Source organism: Panthera uncia, chromosome E1, assembly GCF_023721935.1.
Source record: "Panthera uncia isolate 11264 chromosome E1, Puncia_PCG_1.0, whole genome shotgun sequence".
Lineage (NCBI taxonomy): Eukaryota > Metazoa > Chordata > Mammalia > Carnivora > Felidae > Panthera > Panthera uncia.
This window is the reverse complement of record NC_064814.1, coordinates 4,762,560-4,774,348: the sequence shown is the minus strand read 5'-3', so window position 1 is coordinate 4,774,348 and position 11,789 is coordinate 4,762,560. Positions and strand designations below refer to the sequence as shown.

Genomic DNA, 11,789 nt, shown 5'->3' with positions numbered 1-11,789 from the left:
AGAAAGGGAAAAACAATCAGTAAAAAGAAACTTAGGAAGGAGGCCTGGGCAGCAGGTGGGTGGTGGCGGGGGTGGGGGGGGGGGGGGACAAAAATCGAAAACAAAACAAAACAGAAAACAAAAGAAACACCCCAATCATGGCCATGTTTTGACGGACTGACTTTGATCAAACATGCAGAGTCTTACCCTGTCGCCTCGAGGCTGGCAAGCATCCTGAGAACTAGCCCTGACCTTGGACCCCCTGGCCTCTGCCCATGAGGTTTTGCAGCCCCAGCTCTCCCAGGCCTCAGACCAGCACACGTTACTGCAGAGGTGGACTTTTTTTACTTCGCCTCTGGGGTCGGAGTTGGAACAAAGCAAAAGAAGAAGGAAACGTCTCTCACCTATACCATTTCCGCGATAACTTTGGTCTTCCTCTTACCGTCTTGTGCCATACAACAGGGAAGTTGGTGCTGCTGGCAAAATTCTGGGTGATGGCAATGGTGGTGTCAAGATTAAGGACGACGTGCCACCAGCCTCCTGAAATCCAACAAATAAGCAGTTAAACAGGGCTGGGTTCCGTACAAAATCACGAATGACAAAAACCCTGCCAACAGCAGGTTCCAATCTACGGGGAGGGACTCAGGGACAGAAGACCCAGAGTGGTAAATGCTTCTCCTGATCCAGGAATCACAACTAATCCGTGCAAACTTCTCCTGGAGCACAGCTGTGCCTGCTCATTTCCAGACTGTCCGTGGCTGCTTTCCTGCTCCAAGGGCAGAATTAAGCAGTTGGAGTAAACACTGTCTGCCCCCCAACCCCCGTGCTTAAAATATTTACTCTCTGCCCTTTACAGAAAAAGCGTGTGGACCCCTGCTGATCCAAAACTGTGACCAAACTATAAAAGCAGTAACTTCTTCAGTTTCTATCTCAACACCTATTCAGACCTGTCTTAAATTTATTTTTTAATGTTTTTTTTTTGGCAGAGAGAGACAGAGCATGAGCGGGGGAGGGGCAGAGAGAGAGGGAGACAGAATCCAAAGCAGGCTCCAGGCTCTGAGCTGTCAGCACAGAGCCCGACGCGGGGCTCGAACCCACGAACTGTGAGGTCATGACCTGAGCCAAAGTCAGACGCTCAACCGACTGAACAACCCAGGCACCTCATAAGACCTATCTTAAATATTAAACACCCTTGCTCTGGACACTTAACCTATCATAACAAAATGTCGTTTTTTTGTTTTTTTCCGAAGTGTAGTTTTCAGGTATGGGACTTCCTGCATCTTGGCCCCAAGCTCCTATTTCCTGACTCAACCCAGCCAGTGCTACACTGTATTAAAAACCCAATTTGCAGAAATACACACAAGTCACAAAGACACTAGGGAACTACCAGGGACAGAGATGGGCACACTCTTTACATACGGGAAATTTCCCGACAGCCACTATAGATTCAGGTTACAAGAAATGTGGACAGCAGCCCCCTAAGTGCTTGATGGCACAGCGACAGACCTCACTGTCTGAGGCGGGCCCCAGTCCGTTCATTTAGAGTCAGCATGCAGGGGGATCTCTTTGACTCCTTCTGCATTTACTTCTGCTCCGAAATGACAAATAAAACAAACCAAACAATGTGCTTTCTCTCAGTTCCTCTATACCTGGTACGAAGACAGTCTCTCCTGGTTTTTGTAAGATCTCCAGGGGTTTGAATTCGGGCGGCCAGGTGGGAAGCTGCGTCCGGGGATGGATGATACTAAACCAGGTAATGGCCTCGTCTTGCTGGTTCCCTCCTTCTTCACGGGTCACCTTGATGAGTTCCCTGGGCGTGCTGGTAGGAAACAGGCACCAGCGCTTGTGGCCCTGAACTAAGGCGTTCCAGGCACTGGTTCCCAGAGGGTCGATGTGAATTCCGGTTCCAGAGCGTGGCGGCCCCATCACAAACCACCTGAAGGACAGAAACGTCCAAGATGTGAAGGATAAACTGACTCTGCGCACACATGCTACAAAACCGTGAGTTCTTGGTCTCCTAAAACACGTTACGTGACCTCTATTTCAGAGATCACGCAGACCCTGCCACGAGGGAACGCTGAACGAATCGTGCCTGGAGTGCTCCATAACAGAAAAAATAAAAATCACTGACGTGGCTTACTACTGGGCTTTAACTATTAAAACTTTCCTTGGGGCGCCTGGGTGGCTCAGTCGGTTAAGCATCCGACTTTGGCTCAGGTCATGATCTCGCGGTTTGTGGATTTAAGTCCCTGAACTGACAGCTCGGAGCCTGGAGACTGCAAGGGAGTCTGTCTCTCCAGCTCTCTGCCCCTCCCCTGCTCACTCTCTGTCTCAGAAATAAAGAAACGTTAAAAAAAAAGAATTAGAAGCCACCCTTAAAGATCAGTGGTTCAACTCGGCTTGAATGTTCGAGTCACCTGGGGAGCCTTCTGAAATCTCGATGCCTAGGTGGCAACCCAAACCAATGAAACCCGTCTGTGGCGGCAGGGCCTGGTCAGGCAGCAGTAACCCCCTAAGTTCCATGTGCAGCCAAGGAGAACCACTCAGTGTTCTGGGAAAAGGTTGGCGGACCGCGCTCAGGTGACACATCCTGTCGTACAGAAGAGCCTAAGGGCTTCACCCCCAAGTACTTTACCTGTAAGGGGGCCTGCGTTTCTCCCCGGCATACTGGAAAAGGTCATCAGTGAAAAACTTGGGCACCTTGTAGTCTTCCAGAAGTTTCCTTCTTTTGGGGTGTTCACCATAGCTGCTGTCAAAGATGTAAAGGGGGCTGTCATCTCGAGTGCTCTCCATGTACTCGATGTAGTATTTCATCTTCATCTTCACCGAGTAACCGTCGTTATCCTCACCGCACTTGAACTTCTGGTTCCGGTATTTCCTTTTGAGGCGCTCCAGGGTCCATTTCTCCTGAGCAGACCAGCCCTCTTGGGCATTGAGCAGAACCACGGGTTTGTAAGGTCTTTCGTAGCGCTCGACAAATTCTTCCACGGACAGCTGTAACGCGTCTGCCCTTTCCACGTTATCCTGGGGGAATCAGAAAAGGCCGATCCAGTTAGGAAAAGACAAAAGCAACAAAACAAAAAGTCCAGCGGTAGAAGACGGCGTCCCCCAGGTCCGGTTAGCTATGACATACCTAAGAAGCCAGATTCTTGTTCCGGCTTATCTTGCGGGGGGTGGGACGGAGGGGAAGGGATAAGGACCTGCGTGCGGACTGACACGTCGCACCCAGCGCCGCCCCACCAGGGGAAGGGGGCTACGCAGCTCCCACTCGTGGGCCTTGACAGCCAGGTCCCAGAGGGCGCCGCCGCCCAAAGGGGTCTAGGGGCGACAGCTCTTGTTGAGGGCGCCAAAGGCGTCAGCCTCCAGCTGCCCCGGGACAGGCGGCAGCCACGGGGCGGGCGGAAGGAGGTCGGCCCTGGAATCCGGCCCCCGATGACCCCGACCTCCGCGGGGTGCGGGTGAGCCCATCGGAACTCGGGGGAGACGCGCCCGGAGGGGTCCGCGGCCGCCCGGAGACGCCCGTGCCCGGCCCGCGACCCCGACCCGCTCACCGCCACGGCCGCCGGGTTCAGCGAGAAGCTCTCGTAGTAGTTGTGACGGGTCCAGTCCAGCGAGTCCTTGAGCTCCGGCCGCGCACTCCGCTTGGCCTCGCGGATCCGCTTCTTGCTCTTGTGGTTCATCTTGCGCGGGTCACCAGCTGCTCCCGCGACCACCTCGGCGCAGCTCGCTTTCTGCTTCCAACGCGCCCCCTCCCCGGCCCGGGCGGCGGCGACGGCGGCGGCGGCACCGAAACGCCCTTCGCTCTGGCCCGGCGCCTTTAAAGTCGCCTTCCAGAAGATTCACTCCGCAACCACCTCCCGGGCCTCGGGTTGGGCACGCGGCTGCCGTCTTCCCCGCCCCCGGGCCTCTCGCGGTGAGCCATTGGCTTGGGCGCCTCCGGGGTCCGCCCTCACACTCCCCGGCTCGCCGCCATGTTGGGAAGGTCAGGCCGATGGAGGCACCTCCTCACTGCGGTCCCGCCTCTCCCGAGCCCGCTTCCGCTGTTACGTCACTTCCGGAAGCGAGCGCTCACTCCGCCGCCCGTTTCCGGCGTGCGAGCAGCCGAGGCCACCTGTCTTTCCTGTCTTCCCTGCCAGGTCTTTGGTCTCTTGCCGCACGGCCACATCGTCCCCCGAGGGGTGTGTTCCCCGCCCTTGCTGTCCCGTTGCGGCGACCCGACGGGGCCCGCGAAGGGCCACGTGGCGCCGGTGAGGCGGCTCCAGCCGGCCCCGGGGTCCCCCGCGTGCGCAGCCTGGCAACCTGGCGCCCTCCGCTGCTCGCGGCCCGCCGGGGGGCCACAGACTCCCCCACGGGCGAGCGTGGCCTTCGAGGGCATGTGGTTCGGGCCCAGCGCTTTCGGTTCTCAGAGGAGCCGGGCCTGGGGGCCGAGGGGACGGTGCTGGAGGTCAGCGTCCCGCAGGTGCGTGCAGCGGCACCCGCCGGGGGGCGCCTCCGGCCCCTTGCGGTGGCGCCCGGGGCAGGAGCTGTTCTCAGCGGCCCGGGGGGGGGGGGCAGGGGGACGGGCTCCCCTAGTTGGGAGGGGGTAGGGGACGGGCTCTGGCGGCTACCCTGCCTGAGGAAGGGCTTCCGAGCGGGAAGGATCGCGGTGGGAAGCCCTCTGACAGTCTTGAAGTAAGAAACTTGGGGGTCCTGCCAGGAAGAGAGCCCTCCGCATCAAATATTTCCTGCCCGAAAAGTGACATTTTGGACACCGAGCACTTCCTTTGACCTAGTAGAAGGGCTTCTTAATTCAGCTTTATCTAGGATCGGGAATTCTACCCTCACTATCCGAATAAAGTTCCGTGGGTTGGCACCCGTTCCTTCCGGTTTACAGCTGCCCCAAACTCTCAGTAATAATAGTAATACTTTATGCGTCCGGTTTTTCGAAGCATTTTTGACGTGGCCGTGTTTAGATTTTAACAGCAGTGTGTGAGGTAGGTATTAGCAAAACAATTCAAAGGGGCGTCCGACTCTTGATTTGGGCTCGGGTCGTCCACTCAGAGCCTGCTTGGGGTTCTCTCTCCCGCTCTCTGCTCCTCCCCCACTCACACTTGCGGTCTCTCTGTTTCAAAATAAATAAATATTTTAAAGATGATAAATGGCTAAGAGGAGGTAAAGCCTCGAGTGAAACCGTTTCTAATAGTTTTTAAATGCCTTCCCGTTGAAATACCCACTTGATTTCTTCCCGCATTTAGGAGGTGAAGATACTCCGTGTGAGAAGAAAGACCTCTTTACACCCAAATCGGCAAACTCAACTGCTGTGATCAGAAACCCTTTAATGTATCTTGGGTGAAATCTACCAGGGCAGGCATTTTATTCACCATGCACTCTCTACACTTAAGAACCAGTGCCTAGCATATTTTAGGCACTAAAATTTTGGAGAGTGAATTGAATGATTTGAGTTCAAACTTCCAGTTCCTTCACCTTTGGTACTTTGAAAACTTGAGCGCCCTTTCCAACCACTAGCAGCACCCTTTGCTCTAGAAAACAGACTTGCGGTTTTGCAGTCTTTTAATAACCGCTCAAGGTGTGCGCTCATTTTGTGCCTGGTGCTGTACTAAGTTTGCGTCGAATCTTCCACCATCACCCTATGGGATAGTGTTTTGCGGTGGCGGAAACTGAAGCACGGACAGGCTGAATGGCAGGTGAGGTCCCACAGGTAGTCAGTTACATATCTGGAGTTTGAACTCAGGCAGGCTCGTTCCAAAGGCGTGAGCCGTTTAATTTGCCTCTCTCGCAATTCTGTGTCTTTGCAAAGGCTCTGTATGCTGCCTGCCTTCCTAACTCCAGAACTGAGCTGCACTCAAACCTCTTCTGGAATGTCTCCCTAGCCTGTTTCCCAGGACCATACCAAATTGTGCCTGTGATTATAATCCTCGGATACATTCTTACTGCACTTACAGTAAAAGCTAAACTTCCTGTGGCCCAGAAGACCACACAGGTCTGGTCCCTGCCTTCCCTCTGACCTCTGCTTGTACTACCACAACCCTGCCTCCAGCCCCCATGCGCTTGCTGTGGGTGCTGTCTGAACCGTTCTCCCTATCTAGGACAGCCACCTTGTGATCACTGTCCCCCCCCCCCCCCCGGGCCCCCCCCCCTCCTCCCCCCCCCCCCCCCCCCCCATTGTTCCCTGCCCCCACCACTCCCATCACCCGGTTTTGTTGTGTTAGCATCCACACCAGCCAAAAACATATTCGCTTACTTGTGGCTTGTCTCTTCCTAGTAGGGTATGTACATGTGTATTCATGAGCTTTACATCCATAGCCCACTAAATCACCCCCAGTCCCTGAAATAAATGCTTGTTGAGTGAATGAGAGTGGCTATCCTGTGGTATTGCAGTTTTATATGCCCCGTAGGATGTGGACTTTACAGCAGGGAATCGTCGTTTTTGTAATAGATGCCAGTGTCAGGCACTCAGTAATTGCTGTAAAAATAAATATTCCAACTTCCAGCAGATGAGTTATTTTTGGCTTACAAAAAATTCTTTTCAGGTCCTGCACCTCCAGTACGGAATGTATGTGTGGCCCTGTGCGGTGGTCCTGGCTCAGTACCTGTGGTTTCACAGAAGATCTCTGCCAGGCAAGGCTGTCTTAGAGGTACAAGTGCCCCTGAGGTTTCCAAGAATCCTATGTTCAGATCTAAGTCTATGTGCTGGTTACTGGCTTTTGTTTAATATTTTAAAATCGGATGACTTGGCCCGCTTGTAAGTTCTATGAGCTAAGAACGCTTTTTACATTGTAAGTTGTGTAAAAAAAGAACGTATACCAGAGACCACAGGAGACCCACCAAGACTAAAATACTTATCATCTGGCCCATTACAGTTTGCCGACCCTTACTCTAAGTGAAGCCCATTGATTGACTAATTTCAGTTCTAGAATCTTGGTATGGAAGCAATCCCTAAGGCCCTCTTTCCAGGGTGTCCCAACTGGGTCATTTGGGGTCTACTGTGACATGCGCAGTTTCTCAAAAAACGGCCCTTCCCATTTTTGGAAATCTTGAGTGTCCTCTACTTTTCCTTATCACTCCACTTGAGACCACTGACGGCTTAGAGAAAAAAACTTTTGTCAAGTTTGCAGATGGTACAATGCTTAAACCCTAAGGCTGAAGACAAATCCAAAACTTGTCACCCCTCTGAACTTTTGCAGAACCACGTAAATGAATGGCGTGAAGGCACTTGGCATGCTGCATCTGGCAATTTGTAGACATTCGGATTGAGAATCTCCCCACCTGGCCTTAAAACTGGAAAATGGGAAACTTGTGCTTCAACCAAATAGACACTAAAGGCATTCCTTAGTTATTCCTTAGTATGCTTAAGACTTCAGCACTTTGAAGTCCCAACTGGAAAATCCCCTTTAGTATGAACCCTGTTGAAGATCGGTCAGGCTAGAGCCACATAAAAGAGGTTACAATTGGTAGTAACAGCCAGAATGGCTGTATGCATGGAAGTCACCCATCAAGCTTCTGGAGACCCAGTGTCCCATATAATTAGGAGCTCTTTTATGGACTGTGAGAGAACTAAATGCTGCTAGTGTCCAAACTGCCTGGGGCATATTCAGCAATAAACTGCCAGAGATGCCCATGGGAATTTGGAAGCAATATTGTCAGTTGCAGAATTTAGGGCCCCGTATGGGAGTTAACCTTTCAATCCAATTAAGAGACACCACTTGATTTCTACAAACCCAAAAACCTAAGCTTCACATACAAAGGCAATGTCTATGGCACACTGTGCATACATGAGTTCAAGAATATACTGAACTCCCTGACCCTGTACTCAGGGAAACTAAAACCCCAAATTCCCTGCGATGCTAAGGAAAACTTTGAAATGCGATCTTTTATATTCATCAGATTGGGGCCGGAGTGAGCCTTCCAGGAATCGTGGCTGCAAAATGTGGCGCCGAGGTAATACTGTCCGACAGTTCGGAGCTGCCTCACTGCCTAGAAATATGCCGTCAGAGCCGGGAAATGAACAACCTGCCACAGGTGCGTGTCGTAGGACTAACGTGGGGCCACGTGTGTCCCGATCTCCTGGCTCTGCCACCACAAGACATCATTCTTGCATCTGATGTGTTCTTTGAACCAGAAGGTAAACGTGTTTTTGCTCTTCAGTCATAAATTTGGCCGAAGGTGATTTAAGTTCTTTTAAGGAAAGTCCTTTCTTCCCAGACTTTGAAGACATCTTAACTACAGTATACTTTTTGATGCAAAAGAACCCCAAGGTCCAACTGTGGTCTACTTACCAGGTAAGAAGGTAAGCCTGCGTAATCCTGGCTTTACTCTAAATTGTCCTCTGGGTTAAAGATTGAATTGGATTCCCCGTGCGGGTCACGATCTCCCGGGGCCCATGAGATCGAGCCCCACGTTCAGGTCCTGCTTGGATTCGCTCTCCCTCTGCCCCTCCCCTGCTCATACTCTGTGTCTCAAACAAACAAAAACCTTTAAAAAATATATATATATATGTATCTGAAGCAAAACAGGAAAAGCAGAATTTCCAAAAAACAATTTATTTCTTTTTCAGTGCTGACTGGTCACTTGAAGCTTTGCTCTACAAGTGGGATATGAAATGTGTCCACATTCCTCTGGAGTCTTTTGGTGCAGACAAGGAAGATATAGCAGAATCTGCCCTCCCAGGAAGACATACTGTTGAAATGCTGGTCATCTCCTTTGCAAAAAAGGACAGTCTCTGAATCATACCTACACACAGGCTGTTCTGGGGCAATGTCAACACTGATTTGCAACCTATCGTGCCAATTAGAACTCAGACCATTTTAGCTTCTTGGGAGTGAGTACAAGCACTGGCTTTGAAGATGGTCAGATCTGTCGGCCTGAAAAGATTTGTGGTGGGTCACCTGGACAACACTCGGGGGTTACAAAGCCATGAAAACAAAAATAAACACACCTGTAAGAAAAAGGACTTGGACTGTTCTTTAAAAATCATTAAAAATACGACATAAATTAGACTGACAGAAGGGGGGTAACCCACAACCTCCACAAAAGTGCTACCTTAGAGCATGGATTTTAGGGGTAGTGGGTGCTGAAACGGGGTTTCCACTTTTTAACTTAGGGGAAAAAAGGTCAAGTACTAAACATTTCGCTTTCATACTACAACAGTAAGTAACAATTCACAAGATAATTGCACAGGTCTTTCAAATAAACGGGAAAAAAAGACCAAGACATATTCTGAGAAAAGCTAACACCAAGAAAATGTTTTAATTAAACTACAGAAACAACGGTTATAGTACAGAATATTCATGAGCAAAAAGATACACCATGTCATAAGTACTTACAAAGTTACAAACCATTTGCTTCCTTAACATTTTCTGCATTTTAAGTTCATACATGAAGATGATCCGATTTACCATTTTGGGGGGAAGGGGAGAAAAAAAAAGGTGTATTTATCATCAGCTAGATGTGCTCACTGTATGCTCCGTTATTTATATGCAAGGCCCGGGTGACTGGAAGTGCAGTTGTCAGGCATTTTAATAAACTGGACAGCCATTTGTTTCTGCACGACAAGGCATCTTTACACAGGAGCAACCGGGAGAAAACAGGAAACAGCCAAGCACTCTGCACTGCAACACGCCACCTTAACAGCTAACCAGCATTACTCAACTGCTACACAACTGCGCCTAGTGCACAAAAATACACAAGAGAAGAGATTAGAATTGTGTTTGGTAAACAATCCTTTCAAAAAATCAAGTCTTTTCACCTGAAAAGTCTTTACACAAATTTGGGTTCAGATCACCACTTAGATCTGAAGGTAAATAACATATACAAACAAACTGACACCAACTTTTGTAGCTTTTTAATTTTAAGGAATGAAGGCAATGTTGAGTCAATCTCTCGACAGCTTTAGGCTGTGCGTAATGGCTGCACACGTTTCCTTAAAAGTCAGGAGGCCACAAATTAGGTTACCAATCTGTTTAATTTCAAACAAAAAAAGTCAGCACTATATAAACAAAAAGGAAAATTTACCTCAAATATCCAAGCCAATAATGAAATCTGAAGTCGTTCACCTCACTAAATTACAAGAAATTTGAATAACAGCAACAAAATGGCACATAAAATGAAGTTTGCCACCTGAGGCAAAGCTTTAAAACAAGTAAAAAGTTAGACAAAATGTTACAAAATAACCTTTTCAATAGCCAGTTGCTTGTTCCAAGGACTCTTCGATGGACTGAGTATGTGGTCCTTTTCCCCCAAGTCTTCCTTGTTACGCTGCTCGTCGACACATCTAGGTTTGAAAAGAAAAAAGTTCAGTTTACCTTCCATCGCTATGAAGTTACCCAAAGTGCACATGGTTTCAGTTTCAGGCATGTACTGACTAAGGCTCTGGTGAAACAAGTAGGTTACGGAAAGGTTCCACCCAGCCATTATCAGTGTTTTTAAAGAAAGGCCCAATTGGGAAATTTTCACAAAGACTAACCATCCGCTTTTACAAATTTGTGTTTTATGCAATCTTGGCCAAATAACCAAGGTGAGAAATAAGGGAGGGAAAAAGAAAAAGGAGGGGGCAGGGGGGAAAAAAAAAGGAGGAGAGGGGGGGGGGGGGGGGGGGGGGGAAGGACCGTATCCAAACCAAAACTTGAAATCAGACAGTCTATTTTACGTTAAACGTTTAGCTTTCAAATGAAACGTTTGGCAATTGAGAATAAAGGCTTTAAATATCTCGAGCTACTTAGGGCCCTTTCCTTTTAAAAAATAGGACCAAACAATTTAAGAGTTAAAGACACACTATCCTTTCCCCACCCAGCGTGATACCTGTAAACTTTTTTGGGGTTCCAAAAGTTCATTGTTCCGCTTTGCAATTCGTTTGCCACATCCGTTAGAATACGAGGTCCCAGTCAGTACAACAATAGTTGAACTGATCGTTTTCTCTAAGAGGATAGTGCATCTTTAACATTTAAAGACAAACCTGCTCCAATACACGCCCACAGAAACTGGTCCCTGGAGGATCAGCCAAATCAGTTAAAATCTGCAATACTGGCCAATATTCTTTTATCAAACAGGAGACCGCAGCTTTAAAGGGGGAAAATGCAGACGTTGGATAAAAACAGCAAGAAATAGTCATTTTCATTAGTAGGTCTCAAACAGTTCACGACACAGCCATCATTATCTACGCTTCACGCACATCCTCTCTGCAGACCCCTCTCTTCAGAATCACTCCCAAAGCCGAGTTAGCTCACAGCCGCGCCCCCGACGTCGGGAGTCGCTCTTCTACCAACACGGACCACAAACGGCTACCGCAAACCCCATCTCTGCGCTCGGGAGGTGCGTGCGCCTCGGACGCCCACGGACATTACCATTTGCTTAAGAGGACACCGCTCCTTCCTCCTCGGGAGACTTGGGGGGGCTCTTGGAGCGCGACCTGGACTTGGACTCCCTCTTGGACACGGGCGGCGGGCTCCGGGACCGGGACCGGGACCGGGAGCGCGAACGGGACCGGGACACCGACGACGACTTGGACTTGGATCTTCGCGCCGACCTGGACTTGGACGTGGACCGCGACCTCGAGCGGGTGCGGGACCGGGACTTGGAGCGGCTGTAGCGGGAGCGGCTGCGGGACCGGGAGCGACTCCGACTCCGGGAGCGGCTGCGGCGGCGCCGCCGAGGGCTGCGGGCGGGCGGGGCGTCAGGGCGGCCGGCGGGGCCTCGGGCCGCGCGCCCCGCCCGCCCCGGAAACCACTGGGGCGCCGCCGCAGCCGCCCCCGGAGGCGGAGTCGCTCCCGGTCCCGCAGCCGCTCCCGCTACAGCCGCCCCCAGTCCCGGTCCCC

The 11,789-nt window shown here is 50.6% G+C and overlaps 3 protein-coding genes across 12 annotated transcripts in view; 1 reads left to right on the top strand and 2 right to left on the bottom strand.

Moving 5' to 3' along the window:
• The window catches only part of JMJD6 (jumonji domain containing 6, arginine demethylase and lysine hydroxylase), a 6,219-nt gene extending 2,560 nt beyond the window's left edge, over positions 1-3,659 (bottom strand). For all 3 annotated transcript variants that reach the window (XM_049635629.1, XM_049635630.1, XM_049635631.1), the window contains exons 1-4: positions 3,531-3,659; positions 2,615-3,003; positions 1,629-1,915; positions 384-519 (exon numbers count right to left, since the gene is read on the bottom strand). In XM_049635629.1, coding sequence (XP_049491586.1) covers positions 384-519; positions 1,629-1,915; positions 2,615-3,003; positions 3,531-3,659 — 941 coding nt within the window. The remainder of the gene's footprint in view (positions 1-383; positions 520-1,628; positions 1,916-2,614; positions 3,004-3,530) is intronic.
• Positions 3,660-3,813: 154 nt separating this feature from the next.
• On the top strand, positions 3,814-10,569 carry METTL23 (methyltransferase like 23). Of its 4 annotated transcripts, none has more exons than XM_049635634.1 (5): positions 3,814-3,892; positions 6,510-6,614; positions 7,864-8,101; positions 8,182-8,266; positions 8,534-10,569. In XM_049635634.1, the coding sequence occupies exons 2-5, from the start codon at positions 6,531-6,533 to the stop codon at positions 8,700-8,702; spliced, it is 576 nt and encodes a 191-aa protein (XP_049491591.1). In that variant the 5' UTR covers positions 3,814-3,892; positions 6,510-6,530; the 3' UTR covers positions 8,703-10,569. The 4 variants fall into 4 exon arrangements, 3 of the variants coding, with proteins under 3 accessions (XP_049491591.1, XP_049491590.1, XP_049491589.1); XR_007459067.1 differs by lacking the exon at positions 3,814-3,892 and adding an exon at positions 3,921-4,438 and having other exon boundaries at positions 7,864-7,998; positions 8,182-8,258; positions 8,534-8,626; XM_049635633.1 differs by lacking the exon at positions 3,814-3,892 and adding an exon at positions 3,958-4,438 and having other exon boundaries at positions 8,182-8,258; positions 8,534-8,626.
• The window catches only part of SRSF2 (serine and arginine rich splicing factor 2), a 3,746-nt gene continuing 1,150 nt past the window's right edge, over positions 9,194-11,789 (bottom strand). The window contains exons 2-4 of one of the 5 annotated variants that reach the window (XR_007459071.1): positions 11,319-11,629; positions 10,777-11,034; positions 9,194-10,249 (exon numbers count right to left, since the gene is read on the bottom strand). Coding sequence is in view for 1 of the 5 variants with exons in the window: in XM_049635635.1 (XP_049491592.1) it covers positions 11,326-11,629 (304 nt within the window). In the remaining 4 variants the exon portion in view is untranslated. Of the gene's footprint in view, positions 10,250-10,776; positions 11,630-11,789 lie in introns of all 5 variants that reach the window. The other 4 variants (XR_007459072.1, XR_007459069.1, XR_007459070.1 and 1 more) reach the window with 4 other exon arrangements.

What these genes read in the sequence shown, in the direction of transcription:
- METTL23 (XM_049635633.1), top strand. Translation starts at nt 3,971, where the DNA reads ATGGAGGCACCTCCTCACTGCGGTCCCGCCTCTCCCGAGCCCGCTTCC. An exon ending in CAGGCAAGGCTGTCTTAGAG is followed by an intron (nt 6,615 to 7,863) that starts GTACAAGTGCCC and finishes TATATTCATCAG; the next exon opens with ATTGGGGCCGGAGTGAGCCT. An exon ending in TGTGTTCTTTGAACCAGAAG is followed by an intron (nt 8,102 to 8,181) that starts GTAAACGTGTTT and finishes CTTTCTTCCCAG; the next exon opens with ACTTTGAAGACATCTTAACT.